Source organism: Macaca fascicularis, chromosome X (assembly GCF_037993035.2).
Source record: "Macaca fascicularis isolate 582-1 chromosome X, T2T-MFA8v1.1".
Lineage (NCBI taxonomy): Eukaryota > Metazoa > Chordata > Mammalia > Primates > Cercopithecidae > Macaca > Macaca fascicularis.
In genome coordinates this window covers 31,350,537-31,374,398 of record NC_088395.1, presented here as the reverse complement: position 1 = coordinate 31,374,398, position 23,862 = coordinate 31,350,537, and the positions used below count along the sequence as shown (strand labels likewise).

The following is a 23,862-nucleotide window of genomic DNA, read 5'->3' as shown; positions in this document are numbered from 1 at the left end:
TTCCTTTCTCCTCCTGCCACCTTCCCCCTCACTTCCTCTAGATCAAGCATTCTTAATGAGTGTGATATTGCTCCCAAGGGGGTGAAAACTGTTTCCCGGATAAGGAAAAAAACTTACTATTTTTATGTGTGAAGCACAGATACACATAGTCCGTAAACAGACATACAGTACATCTGTAGTATTAAATTTTTATGAAGGATGAGACGACTAGAAAAAAAAATGTCTAAAAAGATTCCTAGGGTTTGGGGTACAGAGATAGTGGGGAAAAGATTCAGAGGCATTGCTCATTGCATCAATATGGAATGTATCCATAAGACCATTACCAGAATTTGAGTACTTCTGAGGAGCTAAGTGCCAGTGGCTAGCAGATCCTCCCTAATGCCTTTTGTTCAACCACAGAGGTGAGTTTTCCATTTTACCTCCAGTGATTGCTATATTGGTTATTTATCTAAACTGCCCCCACTTTTTTGACCCACCTATGTTATCGAACTCCAGATCCACCAAATATGAGAAAAGTAGCGAGATTAATGAATTTGTTTGGGTTGGAATTCCAGAAAGTGCTCTTTTGGCATGTCTTAAAATAACGTTAGCATTCTTTTTAATTTTCTGGTTAGGCCCCGTGCCGATTAAAATATGACTTAACACCAGGGTGCATCGCTTGGCACGTTCTGTTCATCATGCGTTTACAAATGGTTGAAATAAGAACTTCCCCTAAATAATGTGGCCTGTGCTTGTGATTTTCAAAACTACCTTGGGCACAATATTGAATCCTGTCACCTCAAGGAAGGAAAAGCATTTGAAGGTAGAATTGCTACCCTTTCTTGCTCTTAATAACATACTATATCTGTAACACAAAAGGAAATTCAGAGGTTGGTTTTGCAATAAATAAATGCATGTGTAGTTCGCTATTTAGATTCAATGGACAATACCCCATGATGCTGGTGCTGTATGATAATGGATGATTTGTACATTCAAGAATCTGAATCACAAAGCTGCCCTGGAATTACACATAGTGGTTATAGACACATCTGTAAAAGAAAATACCAAAGGACAACCCGGTGTCATATAAAAACTATTTGCCGATAAATTTGCTTTTGATGGGCTACTAAAAATGGACACATCAGGCATAAAAGATGTGTGTGTCTATTACGTAGGCTAGCTTTATGAAGAATGACAAGCTTCCACTGGCACACTGAGATAAGAAACAGCTGTTGTTGGCGTCAGTACTGCTACAAGAAATGAAAAAATTCTGTGGCACACTTATGAGCACTACCACATATTTGATCAACTTTTGAATAGATGGAAGACCAGAATCATCTGGCAGCCCCAAATGAAATTGCCAACAACCCTTAAGAATCTCTTGAGAAGGAGCACTGAACCCAATTCCATAGAACTATCATCCAATTGTGTGTTATTTCTAAAGCAAGTAGTTCCAGTGTGTGTGTATGTGGTTATGATGGAGCAGGGAAGGAATGAAGGGAGGCTGTTGTTATTTTCCTTTTTTTTTTTTTTTTATCATGTCAAGGACATTTTTGAGTATACAATTGTAGGGTTTCAAACAATGACTGCAAACCAGTTGCTTAGGTGAATTTATAAACTGTGAATCAAAGGGGAAAAACATCTTTCAGGAAAAAAAAAATACACCGAATCTCACCATTGGACCTATTTGATGGCTACACGTAAGACCAAAGGCTTTTTAAAGGAAAATAAATGAACACTTAAGAACTGCAGTTACAAAAGCTTGAAATTTCATTTTGATCTAGAATTTATAATATTTTAAAAATTCTTTCAAAATATTTTCAACTATTTAGTTCAAGCATATTCTGATAACTTCTCTGACATTTGATTGGAATTTTTCCCCTTTTAATGTAAACATATAAAGTCAATTCTAGATACCCTACGTAGGTCTTCCCATTAACTCAGCCAGGCAACACCGATTTTCCTCTGTCTCTTGCTGCTTGGCAGTTGTTTCTTTCAGACCGAAATCCCCTAAGCCAGGCCAGGCAGCCAGCAGCCCTCTCCAGCACACTTCTTTCTGAGAGACGCCTAAGAATAGTGTAGGAAATCCATAGTGATACTTCTGCTGTCAGAGGATGGTCTAGCATCCTCCAAATTAGAAAGAATTTCTGGACCACTAGAATGACTTAAAAAAAAAAAAAAAAAAAAACCTGGAAAGGTATAATAAGAGAAATTGTGAGGCCTCAGCCCATAGAGACCTTTAAGGAAAGAATAGCCATTCTTTTCTCATTTTAGGTATTCACAGGCTTGGCATTCACAGCTAGTGAGGGCTGGACCAAGAGCTCTCTGGAGTTCTCTTCTTCCTTTTATGATGCTGGCATTTTAAGAAGAAGGTACACTGAGCAGCCAGGAGCTATAATTTCTGACTCTCCATCATGTTTCCTGCTATAGAGGGCTAGCTTTTTAATATTTCCATAACAACAGACTTTGACCAGATAAGTCAGGAAGTCTAGCCCACGTTTTGTTTGTTTGTTTGTTCTTCAGATGGAGTTTCGCTCTTGTCACCCAGGCTGGAGTGCAGTGGTGCGATCTCAGCTCACTGCATCCTTTGCCTCCTGGGTTCAAGCGATTTTCCTGCTTCAGTCTCCTGAGTAACTGAGATTACAGGCGCCTGCCACCATGCCCGGTTTTTTTTTTTTTTTTTTTTTTTTTTTTTTGTATTTTTAGTAGAGATGGGGTTTTGTCCTGTTGGCCAGGCTGGTCTCAAACTCCCGACCTCAGGTGATCTGCCTGCCTCAGCCTCCCAAAGTGTTGGGATTACAGGTGTGAGCCACCACGCCTGGCCTTAGCCCATAATTTTAAATCAGATCTTATTTACTCTGTGAACTTGTTTGGACAGGAGAGCTGTATCCTACAGAAGAAAAAAGGAAAAGAGGAGAGTTGGGAAGAGAATGAAAAAGGCAAAGATGGAAAGGGAAGCAGGGAAGGCAGGAGGAAGGGAAAATAAAGGAACAGAGAAAGAAGGACAGAGAGAAATTGAAAGTCGGGGACTACTTCGAGCAGCTAAATGTCTTTTTTCTCCATATTAAAAATTTCCATCTGCCAAAATGAAAAAGCATAATTAGCAGCCAAATACAAATCCATTTCCTATATTGTTTAAATGACATATTTCCAAGGTACAAAACAGCATGTCTGGTTAAAGGTTGGGTGATTTGATCCCTCTATTACTCTATATAAAACAAAGAAGCTGGAGTTTCATTACCCTTAAATTGTCTGGCAGTAGGTGAAGTTAACTTTTATTAGAAGCTGTTCTTTCATATTATACAGTGTAGTCAAGGATATATTAGCTTTGACGTTTTCTTACATCTCAATACACTGAGGAGTGAATGTACTGTGAGACTAATTTAAAAGGGAGTTTTTCATAAGAGGAAATAATGGTCAGCATCAGCTGTGCTTCAAATTATTAGCAGAATGAAAATTCAGGGAAAAAAGTATAGACACATAAAATTGCTAGATGTTAATAAGAATGCTGCTTTTATTTCTGTTTCTGATAATAGTCTGTGTTTCTTAAAGCTCCAGTGTCTTAAAACTATATTCAGGAGGAAGATTATGTTGTTGAGGAAACGTTATAGTGCCTCCTCAACAAGATTATTTTGTCTTAAAGAAAGAAAAAAAAATCAGATCAAACAGTATATAAAATATATTTGTAGAGGTTCAGCTTTAGGGAAGAAATCCTACAACTTAAGTCTGAAAAAAAAAAAAAACTGCAAAGATCATTCGTTTGACCAATACACAGTGAAGTCATACTAAAACAAATTCCTAGTATGTGAAATGAAATTTCACCTAGAGGATTCATCACTCATAACAAAAGTCTTCTTATTACACTCTGATATCAGTAACCATTCCCTCTTTTGGTCACCTTTTCTAATAAGATCACACTGGTCAGCTGACATTTTGAGGCCCCAAATTAAGAATCTATTTGGTAAGTGAATTTGGATTCTCTTTAAACCAATAAAGATAAAAACAAGCATATCAGAGGGATAAGCATATTACTTTAGCTTCAATAACTTAGAATGTAAATATATCACACAGGGATATTTCAGCTACTGAAATAATAAAATCCAGTCAATCAAATAGTAAAAAATATTGAGAACCAGCAACAGAAAGTATTATTTAAAAAAAAAAAAAGCACTCAAGGGAGACACATACAAGACACCCCGTCAGTCTACTCATTCAGTTTCTTATCTGTTCTATAGGTTTAGCAGTGGAAAGGTTTGTGGGTTTTTTTTTTTTTTCCTTTGCATTTATCTTTGTGCCTGAATGAGTTCAATTTCACTTAGATTAGGACAGAAATTTCAGAACAGCAGGTTAATCCGTCCTGTCTTCATGGGCAGCTGAGCAAACAGACCAATATCAGTGTAAAATTGTAATTCTGGAGATTAATGTTGTCTTTCCTGTTTGCGATGAATTTGACCTTCTTGCCTTTCTTTTTTTCCTCCCTCCTTTCCAGCATCTGTCCAGGGTCCCTGGGAGAGAGCCATCTCGCCAAACAAAGTGCCCTACTATATCAAGTAAGTTGGAAGTATCACATTTTTAAAGGAGCATTTATTGTGACTAATCTGTATATTCACAAGTGAGTTTATTTTTAAAATGTGACACTAGCCTGGCCTACAATACCTATTTCTTTTTTTTTCCTGAGGAAGCTTGGATAAAAAAACTTATTCTAAAATTACCATTGTAAATTTGCTGATGCAATGGGGAACCACTTTTAAGAAAAGTTTATTTAATGTGGGATATATGGTGTGTTTTGTGACAGAGGGGGCGGATTTTTCACAATAGAACAAAAAGCTCCAGATAATTTTATTGATAGTGGGAGTCAATCTTTGCAAGAACAATTTCATTTATTTGGGGGTTTTCTCACATTTCTTCTTCAGTCAAAGGTAGAAGATTTCCACAGTTATATGTACACAACTGTTTTGGGTGAATGAATACTTCATGTTTCGAAAAGGCAGAAAGCAGCAGTCCTCGACTTGTAGGGCTTACTTGTTCATCTTGATACATAACACTCAGTATTTGTCACCTGACAACAACAGAATGATACTGTTTTCTGGAAACATTTGTGCCAGTCAAAAGAATATGGGTGCTTGGAAGCACCTTCTGTCGTATTTTGCATGAAATATAAGTGACAATACATTGGGTCAACATGGAAGAGAGAGGAGAGAGGATATTGAGTGATTATGATACCTTCACAGTCTCTCATCCATTGTACAGTAGAGTCTTACTTAAATTTAACTTTGAATTGGAAACCTCAGCAACAATTATAATTTACTGGGTTCATAAAATAGTCTTCAATACCAACTGAAGTCTTTGAACTTGCTTCTGCCATGAGTCTGACTAAAAATATTATATGTTTTCCCATTTTTGTCCGCCTGCCATCTTTTATTGAATCTGTTTTTATTCTTTCACTGCCCATCAATTCTTCTTAATTCAGTTCTACAGCAATAACAGCAGTCCTAGATCTTCATTACTACAGTCCTCAAGAAATTTGATTTTATGCCTCTATTTTGTTAACTCAGAAAAATGGGAGTGAAGGTAGTCTTTTGACTCTTTCAGGAGAGATACGTACTTTAGGAAACGGTTTACCATTTGTCTTATTACATTTTTTCAGATGAGGTATCTCTTAACTTGAAAATTCTTTTTTAGTATGCTTTGGTTCTGCTTTTTAGTTTTCTTATTTTCTGAATTTAATTTTATTATTTTTGTTATATTTAATTCATAAATTTAGTCACTCAAAATTTTACATTTTAAATACCTATTTAAATCACATGCTTTATTAAATAATATATTGATGTGGACATGCACTGTATTACCTTATATCCACTGTATATTTTATGGAACAATTTTCTTCAAACTCTAGACAGTGATTTTCTACATCAGTGTCTTTGTCCTCACAAATTTTTATTTCTGACTAACATGTTTGAAACCTGCTACTTCTTCAACCAATTCATAAAGCTCTCACTTTTATCCAATTCCTTTATGAACTGAAATAAAGACTCTTCTCCTTTCATAGATGAGGTTTTAGGATCACTGGAGAATTCAAGACACCTTTAAGCTATTATTCTCCAAATGACTACTTGTTTGGGGCTCACTAGAGGTCTCACATGGATTCCTAGGGTCTCCCCGGTCCCATTGTCCTTTCCCTATATATTCATCTTCTTTTCCCTGATGTTACTTCTACTACAAGAGATCCCAGTACGTTGCTGTGGGGGAACGGAAATAAAAAAGAGACAAATTCCGGAAAAGCTGTAATTCCCTTCCGTGTATTAGTGTCTTGCTGTTTCTCAGTGGAATTAGAGAGCAGCTACATATCCAATTTGTTTAATGCTCCTTCATGTACCTAAAGACCATGGTGATGGTATTGATAAGGGCACAGATCTGTGAAAAAGAAAACTTATTATTATTTTAGTTCTCCAGTCTAGTCTTAAAGGCTCTGTCATTAGGTGATTGTATGGCTTTAGGCAAGTCACTTAACCTATAAAAATCTTGGTTTCTTTTTTTTTTGAGATGGAGTTTCACTCTGTTGCCCAGGCTGGAGTGCAGTAACCCAACCTCAGCTCACTGCAACCCCTGCCTCCTGGGTTCAAGCAATTCTCCCATTTTAGCTCCCGAGTAGCTGGGACTACAGGCACCTGCCACCACCCTTGGCTAATTTTTGTATTTTTAGTAGAGACGAGGTTTCACCATATTGGTCAGGCTGGTCTCGAACTCCTGACCTCAGGTGATCCACCCGCCTCGGCCTCTCAAAGTGCTGGGATTACAGGCTTGAGCCACCGTGCCCAGCCAAACCTTGGTTTCTTTTTTTTTTTTTTTTTGGAGACGGAGTCTCGCTCTGTCGCCCAGGCTGGAGTGCAGTGGCCAGATCTCAGCTCACTGCAAGCTCCGCCTCCCGGGTTCACGCCATTCTCCTGCCTCAGCCTCCCAAGTAGCTGGGACTACAGACGCCCGCCACCTCACCCGGCTAGTTTTTTGTATTTTTTAGTAGAGACGGGGTTTCACCGTGTTAGCCAGGATGGTCTCGATCTCCTGACCTCGTGATCCGCCCGTCTCGGCCTCCCAAAGTGCTGGGATTACAGGCTTGTGCCACCGCGCCCGGCCCAAACCTTGGTTTCTAATTCATAAAATAGAGAGTTGGACTAGATGATATCTAAGATCCTTTTTATCTCTAAGACTTAATGAGTATGACTCATTCAGTTGTCCTGTCCAAACTTAAAAACCTAAGATCTCAGCTTTTGTTCAATAATATCTTTATTTTTAAGATTCATTATTTTAATGAACATAATGCAAATTGTTACTTTAAAAAATAGGAATTTTACACTGTTTAATTAGCTTTAGATATGCCCTGTCAACCCACTCCAATTTCACCACACCTCTTTAAAGAACTCAAATCTTGGTATATAATTTAGGACTATTATACTTCCTGGCTCATGATAAGAGAGAGAGAAAAATAGGTAGGACAAATTTGCAGAAAGGTGAGTATGGAGACCTTAAAAGCCTCTGAAATAATCAGTTCCTTGGAATGAGGAAATTACGTAATTTCTCAAAAATATCTCTGAAACCTTATGGAGAGCAATTCTCTCTACAACTATAAATCTGTTTGAAATTAGGGATGATATAATTTCTCAAATATAAGTGTAAAATGTTAAACTGTAATATAGGGAAAACACATGTTTATAAAATGAACATTGTCAGTAAGCAGATGATTAATGGCACTTGTGTCTTATTAGCCATTACTATTATCTAAAATTTTCTATTGAAAGCAAATTAATTTGATGTACAAGGTTCGGTGGACTTTATGCACAGCTTAATGCCATTCATAATCTGACATGCCGTATTGGTCTAAAAAGAACAAAAATACGTTTACAGTGACAATGCTTCAACCAGTCCTCGTTTTTCCTCTTTCTTATCTTATTTGTCTTGACTTCCAGTCAAGAGTTTTTACCATAGATGCCCAGCTGCAAAACCTGGTGTCTTCTCTGGCTATGTTTTCAATGCTTTATGACTTTTTCTTTTCAATGCTGGGATAAAGGGATCGCCCGCATAACAAGAGGTTTCTATACCAATAGCACAGTTCCTTTTGGTTGTTGAATTGTGCACTCATTCTTGAGATTTTAAGTCATTAACATCTTTTGCTCTAGTTTGCAAATCAGGCAGTGTTTATGCCTGCATCCTGACATCAGCTTTTCATATGATGCTAAGAACCTTGATTTTGATACTTCAAACTACATGTTTGTCTAGTTTATTTGTCCACAGCATACATCATTGTTACAGTTTTCATATTCCCTCTCCCTTGGGGCTCCCTTATTCCTGCCAGCATCTCTTTCAGGTTATTTGATTACAGCTTTCATTGCCACTGAAAAAATAATCACCAACAATGTTCAACCTGTTACAACTGCCTTTTCTACTCTCTGCCATTTTGTAGTTTTTTGGCCTACTGTCAAACTCATGAAAATTTCAATATAATAGCCTTTAACCAGCTGCTGCATTCTGTTAGGATTTCTTTCACCTTTTTATGTTGCATGCTCCCATATGGGTAAACCAAACAGAGCCAAGAACTGGGGCTCTCTTGCTTCCTTAATGAGTTAGAAAATTATTCGTCTGTGTTCTGGACTGTCAAAAGAATTTAGGAATCTCAAACATGCATGCAGGATGTTCCCGCATAGATGTCATAATAAAAGCATAAGAAATACCACACTGGGTCAGACTAACAGGGCAACTAGCCCAGAACTCTGTCCTAGACGAAGATACCAATGGTTGTTTTGTCAGGTAACCTAGTGCATTTTACCTAAAAAATTCAGGTACATCATGACCACGTCTTAATAATGCATTGTAAATCAACTGGCAGTGAGTTTATCCAATGGTGTCAAGCTTTTCCTATTCCCCACATCAGTTTTGTCTTAATAATAATATGTTCCATAAATGTACCAACTTCTATATAAATATAGGCATTTCAATTTCTCTTGAATCTGCATCCTTTGACCTCAAGGAATGGCCTCAATTAAATTCTTTGAAATTCAGCAAAGACATTTATTTTTGTCCAGAGTCGACTTTAGCCTCACATCCCCCCACTAATGCTTTTCATTTTCATCTTCCCAGTCTGAGAAATTCTAATCCTTTTTAGTCTTTTAGTCTGTCCTTGACTGAAAGATAAGCTTTCCCCTTGATTATCTTAGTTGTTTTTCCCTGGATCTTTTCCAGCTCTGTTATATCTTCTTTGGGATGTCGTGACTAGACTGGCCCAAATATCGGTTATGAAATTTGTTAGCATCGTCTCTAGTTTCCACTCACTCATGAAGAAAGTAAATGTTATTTGCTGTCTCCCATTGGTGCAGAAATGGAGAGATCAATTGAGGTCATAACCTCTTCTACATATACTAGTTCTAGCCAGAGGTTGGTTTTCTGCTACTTTTCTGTAATACCAGCTGAAGTGTTTGACCTTATATTTCTGCCTGCTGTCCCTTAGGAAGGATTTGATTTTTAGTCAAGCTGGTCCTTTCCTCCTTCAAAGACGCTGTGGTTGCTAAATATTGGGAAGAATTCACTAATGAAACTCAGGAGTAAACCTGCTGACTCAATCAGCAGTAATGCATTTCATCAGGTTCCCTTTTGAAATATCTCTGAAGCCCTTCACAGAAGAGTGAAAGATGAGGTTCTTGGGAACTTGCTAACTGTTCGGCTTTTTTTTTACATGCAATGCTCAAAAAGCAACTCATGTCCAAAGGAGTGTTTATCTTTTCCTGCTGGTAATTTTGAATGTTGTATATACGTTGCTGTATATGTTGCCTGATGACCTTGATTGACCCTTCTCTTCACTCTCAATCTCACGCACGTTTCCACAACCATTTATTGCATCTGAGTTGCTCACAACTTTCTGCTGCTTCCTGCTTAGCAAAATGCAATATAAAACCTTACTGGATGAAGTTAACGGTTGCTTCAGCCAACCTTTTTTATTACTGTTGCTGTGTGTGCTGACAAAATTGCTGATTTGGGTTCTGACTGTCCTGTCTTCTTATGGCCTACCATTCCTACAGCTCTATTAGTATGAGTATTTGACTCTCTGCATGGAACTGTGGCCATCTGTCTAGATTTACCTTTTGGTATTTGTGGCTTTCTGTATCCTGTTGGTCTACATTCTGATTTGAACTGATGGCTCTTGCTCTGGTTTTTAGTACCAGTGTTCCCCTAACTCCAGTAGCATCTGAATCTTGACACCACCTTCCCCTGCCCCCTACTGATTGCCCCTATTACTACTTTCATGGCAATTTTTTCAGATTCCAAATATGTTCCATGCTTAAAGCGTATCTTGCTCTCATTCTTGCTCTAGCTCCTGTTGGTGCCAGGCATTGCTCCAATTCAAGTTTTGGTTGGTTGATTTGTTCCTTCAAAATATTGATTGCTATTTCAGTACCTGTATTTATATACAGAGGGAGCAGTGCCTAACTACATCTTAGCCTTAACAGCAATCAACATGTTAAATATCCCTGTGTTGGCTGGTTTGCAGTAGACACGTCTTCTGCCAATGAGATGGGTTCTTATTATAAAGAAATTGGAGTATGATATTAACATGGAAAACATTTCTTCATTTCTTATTCCAGACACCTCACTCTTCTAAGAATGATACAAGTCTTCTGACATTGGGTTTGAAAATCGGTTGAATTTTGTCATAATCTTTCATACGATATGAACACATCATGTAGTATATAATTTTGTGTTGTTTCTGGCAAGATCCTTCTTGTGTATATTTTTCTTCAAAATACACCTTTTAGCACCTAAGGCAACATTAAATAGGGGAAATTTTAAATAGACTAGGCATCATAAGACTTGAATTCTAGTTCCAGCTTTACTGTCACCTAGCTATTAATACTTGACCAATGGGAAATTGCTTATTTTCTGTGGGCCTCAGTTTCTCCCTCTGTCATTTAAGGAAGCAGAATGACATGATATCACAGGTCATTTCCAGTACTAACATTTTCTGATTTTGTGAATGTTGACTTTGAAATAGAAATTGTTTGTGATCATTTTCCAGAGAAGTGAAAATGAATCTTCATATCGCCCTTGAGGATTCTTATTGCACCATCAATCTTATCAGGATAGAAAGGACAAATAATATTAAATGTTTTACTTAACTATTTAGCACTATTGATGATGAGACGTGGAGGCAACAGAGAATCAGCTGTCTAATTTGACCTGTCAGTCTTTGAGGATGCTGGTGAATATCTCGGGGTAATTAAATTTTTGAAATCACTGCCAAAAGCCTGATGCTCTGACTTTTCAAAAGGCTTTAGTACACAAAGATAACCCAGAGGTCAATCTTCTCTGCTGTGTTTTCTCCTCTGCCATTTGATGGTTTCAAAGGTCACATTACCTGAGTCTCATTGAGCTATGGAACCACAATGAAGGAATAGTTGGTAATACATAATTGATGATATAATCATGAAAACAATTCAGGTTAAGATATTAACGGAAAGAGACTGAAAGGGGTGCCACAGTTTTGTGCAGAGTACTGAGTCTGGCCTTTGGTTTTGTGGATCTTGTTGGAAGATGTAGATGTTGATATCATCTGTGTCTCATAGGTTCATGAAAAAAACCCTCACATCCTTTTTTGTAGTTTCATAAGCTGATTTGTATCACCTTGACTGAAATAACAGACTCCAGGAGGATAGGTGTTGTTATCTCTTTTTTCTAGCATTGTGCCTCACAGATAACAGGTACTCAGTAAATATTTGAAGGAATTCACGAACATATGTCAGTAATTCTATGTGCTTTTCAGTTTGCTGACTCATTTCACCTTCAAAAAAATCTTCTAGTATTTGTGTGTCAATTTAGATTTACCACTCAAATCCATCTCTCATGCCCTCTAGACATGAACTTTAGTGTTAGAAAGCACGCTGAGTGTTTGATAGAGTTTCTTTATAGCTCCTACAGTTTGGTGCCTAAGAGACAGTCCTTAGCATGGATGTATGAATGGTATATACCAAAACCTGAGTTCTGGATCTAACAATATGATAACGAGTATAACTTAGTTCAACCTCAAGGAGAAGGTTGAACTAGATAATGCCTGGAACCACTGTCAGCTCTAGCTTTGTTTCAGTAGAACTGGAGTCTGTTTTTCCTCAATATCATTCATGAGGCTTCTTCTGGTTTTCTCATGGTCAATAGAGCTTTAAATTGATCAGCTACTGTTTTTCACTGAGCATTGTGGATAGGACCTACTTTTTGGGCCAGGATATAGTAGCCACTGAGTCTTAACAGAATGTCATCAATGATACATTTTTATTTTACAGTAAAATGTTGTAACATTCTATATGGCATATGGAATGTGGAAAGGTGGTAACATATATACATACGCCTATACATGTGGCAGCTAAAATTTAATGTGTGTATGGGCAAAATAATCCTCTATTATGATACACATGGTATAGCATTCCCTGCCTCATTCATGGCACTTTTGGAAATGTGAGAATGATCATAGAACATATTCAAGTTGGTTTATCCAAAAGAAGAGGAGTAAATTATTTCAGCTATTTCCCCATTTTCTTTTTCTAACTTTCTTAAACATGCACTTTCTTACATAATCACGTGTTAGAAAAAAACCAGTAGTCGCATCAAATAAATCTGCATTTGAAACAGCTGTATCATATCCCAACTCTGTTCATTTAAGCCACTTGCTTAACGTGACACCCATTCTACTTTGTGACACATAAGGAATATTACTTAAATGTTAACTGGCTCTCCTTCTCTCCACTGAAACTGGATTGGAAGTCTAATTGACCTCTATTAGATACCAAGTGTTCAGGTTTTTAAGAAAACACTCATAGAGCTATAGCCCCAGTGTGAGCTGCATTTTTAGAATATTTTCTAGAACCCAAATATGTCCCTAATCAAATTAGTTTATTTTCATTCTTAGCGTTCCCACGTAATTTGGGGTATGTGTGAATTCCCAAACATTCCCGAGCCTCTCCTAGGCTTCTCTAATTGCTTCTTATTCTGTTCCCCTGGGAAGCAGCATCCTGTTCCCTTCACAAAGGTCAGCAGCAACAGCCCAGGCAATGTTTTAAAATAACTTAATAACCCTGAACTGCCTCTCTCCTCTTTGGATAATTTCCTTAGAGCATTAGTCCTTTGAACACTGACCTGGTTGCGGAAAATGCCCCCTTCTCGTTGGGAAAACTCCAGATTCCATTCAGTCTTCCCCTCCTTCATTCCAGTGGATAGGGTGGGGGAGTAGGAGGTAGGGAGAGGGCATTAAATACTTTTTTCAGGAAAAATGTTAACACGTTAACACACTCTCTCTCTCTCTCTCTCTCTCTCTCTGTGTGTGTGTGTGTGTGTGTGTGTGTGTGTGTGTACGTGTGTATTCTTTTTTAAAGAAAAAGACTGTGAGTGCATTGTATAAATCAGTGCTGTCACATTGCAAATTTTTTAAACCGTTGTACAAGATGGAAAAACAGTATCTCTGGATATTGACTCTGGAAAGCTTCTAAGAGCAGGTCCTAGATGAGACTTAGCTCACTGTTGGCATTCGGCAAATGATCACGTTTTCTGTGATATCATTAACTCCTGGGGGGATGAAACTGAGAAGCCTCGCTGCTCTTCCTAAAACTTTCAACTGCTTTTTTCTGTTTTTCTTTCTCAGCTTATCCACATCCATCTTGGTCCCCAAAGCCATTGCATGTCAGATGGTCAGTGCAACGTGTAATTTTTAACTTGCTTCTTTTTTGCTTTAGAAGGAATTGTTTAGTTGTTTTCTTTCCTTTTGGTTTGGTCACTATTTCTTGTTCATGAGTTTTCTGTAAACAGCATATCTCATAGTTAAGTCCATGTAATCTACTAGACAGGAAGAAAAGCAAAGTTTAATGTGTGCCTACTATGTGCTAAATGACAGACTAAGTGTTTCATCTGTATCTTCCCATTTAATCCTTATAACAACTCCAATTATTATATAATAAAGAAAAAGCTGCTATCAGTCGGGCATGGTGGCTCATGCCTATAATCCCAGCACTTTGGGAGGCCAAGGCGGGTGGATCACTTGAGCTCAGCAGTTCAAGACCAGCCTGGGCAACATGGCGAAACCCCGTCTCTACCAAAAATACAAAACGTTAGCTGAATGTGGTGGCACGCACCTGTGGTCTCAGCTACTCAGGAGGCTGGGACAGGGGAATCCCTTGAACCAGGGAGGCAGGGGTTGCAGTGAGCCGAGATCACACCACTGCACTCCAGCCTGAGTAATAGAGTGAGACCCCATCTCAAAATAAATAAATAAATAAATGTATGTATGTATGTATGTTAAAAAGAGAGAAGAAACATCTGAGATTCAAAAAAGTTGGAGGCTTACCCAAGTCATTCTAATAAAGGGGAGGGTGGAGAATTGATACTTAAAATCATCATGATCAGAAAGATAGACATTGGAGATTCAGAAGGGCAGTATGCTGGGAGACGGGTGGATGATGAGACATTACTTAATGGGTACAAGGTGCATCACTTTGGTGATGGATACACGAAAAGCCCAGGTTCACCACTATGCAACATATCCCTGTAACAAAACTGAGCTTGTACCTCATAAATTTATACAAATAAAAATAAATAAATCAAATAAAATCATCATCATCATCTCAGCTATCGCTTCTAGCTGTTTCAACTTTCTAATATTTTTGGTTGAAAACTGGCTATTTGTATAACCAAATGTGGCCAATCCACCACTGAGAGGCTGCCATCTTGGGCATCACCAAAACTACTCTATTAGTCCTTCCCTGAACTGTTAGGTGGGCTTTCCTTGGCGTATCTGCCCTATCAAGTTGGAGACCTAAGTTACTCTTTCCTGCTTTGGGCAATAAAGGGGTACAAAAAACAAAATGACACAAAAACTTGGCCAGTCTTGATGTAAGTACTCTTCTCTCTCCCTGCAGGCTGAGAAAGTATTTATTTTCTTTGTTTTTTGTTTTTTTTGTTTTTTTTAGATTTTTAAAATGTTTTATTCTGGTATAAATCAATTAAAATGAGATCTACCCTCTTCTTTTTTCTTTTTTTCTTCTAAAAAAACCACACACACACACACCAAAAAAACCTGGGATACATGTGCAGAATGTGCAAGTTTGTTACATAGGTATATGTGTGCCATGGTGGTCTGCTGCACCTAATGACCCATCCTCTATGTTCCCTCCCTTCAACCCCCAAACCCCAACAGGCCCTGGTGTGCATTGTTCCCCTCTCTGTGTCCATGTGTTCTTAATGTTCAACTCCCACTTGTGAGTGAGAACGTGCAGTGTTTGGTTTTCTGTTCCTGTGTTAGTTTGCTGAGGATGATAGCTTCCAGTTTCATGTCCCTGCAAAGGAAATGATCTCATTCCTTTTTATGGTTGCATAGTATTCCATGGTTTATATGTGCCATATTTTCTTGATCCAATCTATCATTGATGGGCATTTGGGTTGGTTCCATGTCTTTGCTATTGTAAATAGTGCTGCAATAAACATATGTATGCATGTGTCTTTATAGTAGAATGATTTATATTCCTTTGGGTGTATACCCAGTAATGAAATTGCTGGGCCAAATGGTATTTCTGGTTCTAGATCCTTGAGGAATTGCCATACTGTCTTCCACAATGGTTGAACTAATTTACGTTCCCACCAACAGTGCAAAAGTGTTTCTATTTCTCCACAGCCTCGCCAGCATCTCTTGTTTCCTGACTTTTTCATAATCGCTATTCTGACTGGTGTGAGATGTCATCTAATTGTGGTTTTCATTTGCATTTCTCTGATGATCAGTGATGTTGAGCTTTTTTTCATATGTTTGTTGGCCATGTAAATGTCTTCTTTTGAGGAGTGTCTGTTCATATCCTTTGCCCACTTTTCGATAGGGTTGTTTGTGTTTTTCTTGTGAATATGTTTAAGTTCCTTGTAAATTCTGGATATTAGACCTTTGTCAGGTGGATAGATTGAACATTTTTTTTTCCCATTCTGTAGATTGCCTGTTCACCTTGATAATAGTTTCTTTTGCTGTGCAGAAGCTCTTTAGTTTAATTAGATTCCATTTGTTAATTTTGTCTTTTGTTGCAGTTGCTTTTGGCGTTTTTGTCATGAAGTCTTTGCCCATGACTATGTCCTGAATGGTATTGCCTCGGTTTTCTTCTAGGGTTCTTAGGATTTGGGGTTTTACATTTAATCCATCTTGAGTTAATTTTTATATAAGTTGTAAGGGAGCGGTTCAGTTTCTGTTTTCTGCACATGGTTAGACAGTTTTCCCAGCACCATTTACTGAATAGGAGATCCTTTCCCCATTGCTTATTTTTGTCAGATTTGTCAAAGATCAGATGTTTGTAGATGTGTGGTGTTATTTCTGAGGTCTTTCATGGACAGGAAGAATCAATATAGTGAAAATGGTTATACTGCCAAAAGTAATTTGTAGATTCAATGCTATTCCCATCAAACTACCATTGACCTTCTTCACAGAATCAGAAAAAAAAAAAAAAAAAAACTATTTTAAATTTCATTTGGAATAAAGAAGACCTCGTATAGCCAAGACAATTCTAAGCAAAAAGAACAAAGCTAGAGGCATCACACTACCTGAATTCAAACTATACTACAAAGCTACATGTAACCAAAACGGCATGGTACTGGTACCAAAACAGACATATAGACCAATGGAGCAGAAAAGCAAAGGATTTCTAAGTCACATTCCACCACCTCCATCAGGGCTTCCTATGGCCAAGACCATACTTAATAAATGTCATAGAATGTGTTTATCTTCATAACCTCAATTGTAAGTCTTTTTGAAAGGTAGGGCATGGTCAGTTTAGATGGACAAGAAGTGCTCTGCAGGAGCCTTTGCAACATTTGTGCATGTCCTTGAATTTGACACCACCGCCCCCATTCCAGAGTGGATAGTCTCATCCTTCCCTTAAGCCAGAGGCCTATGGTTCTAGCATTAATAGGCAAATATATATGGTCTGTGGCTATAAGTCACAATTTCCCCAAGCCTTAAGCACTGAGTCTGCCCATATATTACATGCAGAACATTTCATCTTATTGCAGAATGGTATTCTTTATTCTTATTGTGAAATGATATTCATTATTGCAGAATGATATTCTTTATTCTTTATTTTTTATCATTATAATTACATGGTTCAAAAGAAGTATTTCTCCTACTTTCTCTTATAGTGACTCAAAATTACAAAACCAATCTGGGCAATTAATATGGTTTTGAAGATAAATAATGGCTTATGTTTTCTGAAGATTAAGAAAAATCTCTGTCTGAATATAGCCAGACACAGTGTCTCAAGCATGTAATCCCAGCACTTTGGGGGGGTCAAAGCAGAAGGAACACTTGAGTCCAGGAGTTTGAAGTCAGCCCGAGCAACAAAATGATACCTTGTCTCTACAAAAAAAAAAAAAAAAAATGTTTGGCATGGTGGCATGTGCTTTTGGTCCCAGGCGCATAGGATGCTGAGGCAGGAGGATTGCTTGATCCCAGGGGTCCGAAAGTTGAGGCTATAGGGAGCCATGTTTGTGCCACTGCACACCAGCTTGGGCAACACAGCAAGACTCTGTGTCTAGGAAAAAAAAAGAAAAAAGAAGAAGAAGGAGAAGGAGAAGAGAAAAAAAATCTCTATCAGAAAAAGGTAGGCACCCTGTGTTAATATGTAAATACAAGTGCTGTATCAAATAAAGGCTAGAATAATTGTTTTTTCTCACTCTTACTTAAATCAATATTACAAGAATTTTCTACCAAAAAAAAGTCAAGTAATAGATAAGAATGAACCCTAGATGGAGCAGGAGGGGCTGAGCAGGCACAGCAAAAGTTCAAGGTTGGAAATATCTTTATACAGCCAATTAAAAATCATTTGTGTACATTTTACTCATTTATCTATATGTACACATACATACCTACACATACACACAAATATTATATATATATATATATATATATATACACACACACACACACAGCAGGTCTGTGACTTATTCCCTGGGGGATGTGAAGGGAATGAATGACCTTAATAGACCACTTTGTAAACATGTTAATGACCTCCCAGACCTTCTTGTTAATCTTGTTAATAGTGTTTAACCAGAGGAAAGGTACCTGAAAGTCCCTATCTATAAAATGATTTTAGTAGACTCTACCTGGCCTGGCTAGATAGCTTATTGTAAATAAACCTGGAATGTTTGGATTTATGAGTCATGGCTGGCTGGAGAATAGGGCATAGCCACATGAGCATTTTTCTATTTTTGTAATTGACAAATTATAGCATGGAAAACTTTTGAGACTGAAATGATTTCCTTTCAGTGTTTCTGTGTACATTTTTAAAAACATATCTGTTAATATGAAACCAAAGCACATCATAACGGGAAATAACAGGGATATTTTGGAAAGACATGTCTGATTATTTCAGGTTCCCCAGGGAAATGATGTTCTATCTGTGCCCAGCACTTCCCTATAATTCTTTCAATCATTAATAAAGATTGGTACTAAATAAGAATCTAGGATTTGTGTGAGTCTGATGTGAGATCCAAATGTTATACTTACACAATTCGTGTTTATTTTAGTTTAAAAATTATCTTTGCCATGAGCAAGAGGGAAAAAAAGGAGGATGAGTGGGCTCACATATTTTTCCTTAAGATGTTGTCCCAAGTTTTAGGAAATCACAAGTCTAAGAAAAGGCCAGGGTCAGAACTAGGAAGTGATATAACAGTTATACATGTCTACATTTAAAATTATATAAGTAATAATTAATTTTTAAACCTTATTTTAAGTAGATCCTATTTCCCAGCTAAGACCCCAAGTTTTCTTTCTTGTGTAACTCTTGAAATATTTTGTTAATTTTCAGATCCCTTGTCTCCTCAATTAGGCTGTAAACTCTCTGACAGCAGTTGTATCTTATGCATCTTTGCATCATCCCTAGCGTGTATTATCTATCTCGCATATAAAAATAATCATAAATACCTGATCATTTGTTTTGATTTTGATGATTAAGCACTGGAAGCTGAGCTATGATCCCAATAGGTATGCTTATTTTAAAAAAATAGGTGGCAGGCCAGGCATGGTGGCTCACACCTGTAATTCTAGCACTTTGGGAAGCTGAGGTGGGTGGATCACCTGAGGTCAGGAGTTCGAGACCAGCCTGTCCAATATGGTGAACCCTGTCTCTACTAAAAATACAAAAATTAGTCTGGTGTGGTGGCATATGCCTGTAATCTCAGCTACTCAGAAGGCTGAGGCAGGAGAATCACTTGAACCCTGGAGGCAGAGGTTGCAGTGAGCCGAGATTGCACCATTGCACTCCAGCCAGGGCGACAGAGTTGAGACTCCCACCTCAAAAGGAAAAAAAAAAAATCACACATAAAAAGATAGATGACAGGGCACAGCAGCTTATGACTGCAGTTCCAACACTTTGGGAAGGTGAAGCAGGAAGATCACTTGAGTCCTGGAGTTTGAGACCAACCTGAGCAATATAGCAAGACTCCATCTAGAAATAAATAACTAAATAAATACTTTTTTTAAAAAAAATAGACAATAACGGATAAAGAAGTTCCATGTTTTTTTTTTTAATTTTAGATATCCCCACTGGTATTACAGTTGATTAAATTATATTTGGAAGCAATTTTTTAGCAGTTCATTTATTTTCTATATCTCAGTTTGTTGGGAGCAGAAAAAATGCTTGATGGGGTTGATTGCCTGACTAGATTATGCTATAAACTATGAATCTTTGAAAGTTACTGTTTTGAAGAAAGCATCTTTAAGTAAATATATTCCTTCAGTAGCTCCTATTCCCAAAACTGTTGTGAGAATATCTTAAGAAAACACCTTAAAATCTTCTTTCTATCAAAACTCCCAAGCCGCCTTCAGGAGCCAGCATTGTTCAGTGAATGCATGTAAGCCTATGTCTTAATAGAGGGATCCCTAACCTCTGGACCATGGACTGGTGCAGCAGGAGGTGAGTGGTGAGCAAGTGAGCATTACCGCCTGAGCTCTGTCTCCTGTCAGATCAGTGGTGGCATTAGAATATCGTAGGTGCATAAGCCCTATTGTGAACTATGCATGCCAGGGATCTGGATTGTGACCTCCTTATGAGAAACTAATGCTTGATGATCTGAGGTGGAACCGTTTCATCTCGAAACCATATCCACCCCCCCCCCCCGCCTCCCAGTCTGTGGAAAAATTGTCTTCCACAAAACTCATCCCTGGTGCCAAAAATGTTAGGGACCACTGTCTTAATAGATCTTGAAAAAAGTTGGAGTAAGGTAAGTGGTAAATCCTAAGATGTACATTGAGGCAGAGCTGTAGTGGTATCCAGTAGGAAAGAAAAGACTTCAAGTTTAGCATTTAGTATACTCAACCAGTTTTTTCCTTTCTCTGTGAAATATTAGATATCATTACCAGATACATACAAAAGATTTTACTTGCATGAATGCCTGATATTGATAAAAGAGAGCCGATTTTTTTTTCACATATAGCTTTTGGGTTTTTTTTTTTGGAGGGGGAAATATCTCATGATATCTTTTTAAAGGTGCTTTATTATCAAGGACCTTAGAGCTGTCTCTCTAACTCATATTTCATATACTCTTAGTCATCAAGCCATTTGTTTTTAGTGAAGGCACTATAGAGTAGCAAAAGGCATCGTTATATTGCTCAGCCTCATTCATCATCAACAAAATTGCCAATTATATTCCAAGTCCTTGAATGTATTGTTTAAAAAGATGCATAAGCTGAAAGGAAGCAGCTCAATGTTGAGGTGGAAGATGAAACATACTGGCTGGTAGATTCAGAGCATACTAATCTTGTTTTCACTTGTGAACTGGAAAAAATTAACATGGAAGGATGGAGAAAACATGTTCAAACTACAAAGTCACTTTTTCTGAGAAGTTATCTGACTGTAACTGTAACTGTAACTATAACTCAGGGTATATCAGAGGGCTCAAATGTGGAACACTTCTTTAAAATTAAAACCTAAAAGTCCTGATGTCTAATAGAATGTGTAAAAATAGCAGCCTCTGAAGGATCTGAAATGAGCAGAGGAACACTGAATAATATAATCTGACAGTATGGGCCGTACCCTTACAGTACATGCTGTGGCCTGGAAACTATAGAATTAATTCAATAAAACATCAGAAAAAAAGCAACATAAATATAAAATATTTTATATTGAAAACACTGAATAAGAGCAGAAAAAAAATCCCCCAGCAAATCAGTATTGCTTGGGGAAGCATGAATCCCAGACCAGCAATATTTTAATCCAAATAACTTTTAGTTCCATCGTGAACACCTTTATCACCAAGTTTTACAAAGAGTGGAGTGAAGAAAAAAGTACTTACAGTTGTTGGAAACCCTTCTTAAAGTTGGTAACTTTATTCAGAGATTCATGCTTGACTGCACCAACTTCTATTTAATTTATTCATAGTACTTTGTCAATTTAGGAATTTTTTTTACTTGTCTTTCCTAAATATGTGTATTACAAAACAAAAATAGAGAAATGGTCAAATAATTACAAAGATGATTAAGCAACAGTGTTGGCTATAGTGAACAGATTATTGCTGTTTTATAGAGTAATAATATACATAAGGAAATCTGTGCGAAATTTAATTTGGGATATAAAACATGGAAGTCAGGCGGAGATGAAATAATAAACCAATAGGAAATTAAATTTAGGCATGAGAGTCCAAAGATGTAAATTCTATAGATGTTATAAAATAATATGTATGCCCTTACATAACTTTATTGCTCTCTGAACTTCATTTCTCTGTGAAATATGGGGAAATGATACTGAACAATGCAGCAACTCTTCTGCTTATAAACCAATCAGAAGATATATAAACAACTCTTAAGGGTTATACATTATAAAGATATAATTTAGTCTGGGTTTTTTTAAATTTGAAAACTAATTTTATATAAACCCTAATTGGGCAATTCTCCGTTCCTTGCCTTGAATATTATAGTAAATATGTTTTCCCAATTTCCAAGTTTCATGTATTATTTTCCAAGAAAAAAGACAAGCTTTTAAATGTCTAACTACCTGGGACTTCCTCTGATTATCTTTTAAGATAGTTCAAATATATACAATTTCAAACAACAACAGCAGCAAAAAATATTTTGCCAGACAATATGTCTTGTTTGTTTTTAATGTTCACAATGTAAAGTACACTTATTGCCAAACCTCACTTTCAATGTTGTTACAAATTAGCAGAATAGAACTAGTTTGTAAATATTAATAAGGTTGCTGAAATTCAGCCCTGAATATTTCTTTTCTGCAACTCCAAAGAGGAAAATTTTTGAAATACAAACCTTGACCTTTATCAAAGCCTAGGTAAAGTTTGTTGTAGGTATTTGGTTTTTTGCTGGTGCTTTGTTATAGTGCAGTTTGAGACTAGACTAGGTTGGCAAGACATAATTGGCTGCTGTGTGGAGAATGCATTTGGTGGAACATGTGAGTTAGGGGTGAGGAAATACGAAGAGCCAGAGCGGAAGCAGGGAGACCAGATAGTAGTGTGGAAAGCCCTGGTGATAGATAAGATCTAGATAATGGTAGCAGTGGAGATCACAAGAGGTGGTTGGAATCAGGGAATATGGTTTGGAAACAATCACAGGTCTTGCTGATGCATTGGAAGTCAGGAGGGTCAGAAAGAGGGCAATCCAGGTGTCTCCTGGGCTTTCAGCAGGAACAGGTACCTAAAGAGAAACAAATTTGGTAGGGAAAATCAAGTTTTAGTGATCTATTGCACTGCAGGGTAACCATGGCTAATAATAATGTCTCGTATATTTCAAAATTGCTAAAAGAATAGGTTTTTAATGTTCTCACCACAAAAATAAATGATATGTTGGTGAGGTAATGGATATGTTAATTAGCTTGATCAACTCTTTCTACAATATATACAAGATCAAAACGTCACATTGTACCCCATAAATATACAAACTATTATTTGTCAATTACAAATAAATAAATAAAATAAATAATTTTTTTTTTTTTAAAGAGATTTCTTAGACACCACTGACAGCACTAGAGGGTGGCTTGAAGAGCTTCTACGCTCCAGTAATTCCTGCCCATTAGCCATACTTTACTTCCAGCAACAACAGGAAAACATTTAGTCTAAACAAAAAAAGTGCTTGTCAACTAGAAACCCTAGAGCTGCTTGTGTTTAGACGTGTTTAAGTTTGAGGTACTTATTGGGTATCTAGGTGTGCAGCTCAAAATTTGGATCTGAAGCTAGGGGACGAAGTCAGGACAAGAGCTATAACTTTTGTAATCATCGACATATACATCCTTCTTAGAGTCATGGGGTAGGATGCCATCATATTGGGATGAGGGAGGAAACCCTGGGACTTTACAATATCGAACTTGTTTCTGTTTTGCAAAAAGCAACTGTATTAATGAATTCATTACATTAATTAAGCAAACTATATTTATTGGGGGCTATTGTACCAGCTATTGTAAATTTTATGTTTTATATATGATATATATATATATATAAAATGCCCACAAAATAAAGGAATTAAGTCATAAATATGCATATGATTCACATAAGGGAGCTAAATTAAGGATCTCCATTTCTATTTCAATTCTATATTAAAGATCTAGCTAAGATTATAAGAACATATATAACAAGGTACAGGAGGTAAAGAGTATTTTCTTAGGCATCTAAAAATATTTCCTATGCTTTTGAAATCTGTGTGATTTACTTTATTGAATTGGCCTGTAATATAGGAGTACAATACCATTGCAGAGATTAATTAGTGTATTTGTGAACTGTTCTCAAATGCTAAAATGAAAACATAAAACTATGAAATGCCATTATTATTCATTAAAGAAGCATAGTTTCCAAGGGTGTCTCTGATCATTGTCACAGCATAAATGACCAGTT

At 37.2% G+C, this 23,862-nt stretch overlaps 1 protein-coding gene across 17 annotated transcripts in view; it reads left to right on the top strand.

The window, feature by feature from the left end:
- Positions 1 to 23,862, top strand: part of DMD (dystrophin) — a 2,153,717-nt gene that overhangs the window by 1,935,549 nt on the left and 194,306 nt on the right. For all 17 annotated transcript variants that reach the window (XM_015443662.3, XM_065538825.1, XM_065538826.1 and 14 more), the window contains one exon: positions 4,469 to 4,529. In XM_015443662.3, coding sequence (XP_015299148.3) covers positions 4,469 to 4,529 — 61 coding nt within the window. The remainder of the gene's footprint in view (positions 1 to 4,468; positions 4,530 to 23,862) is intronic.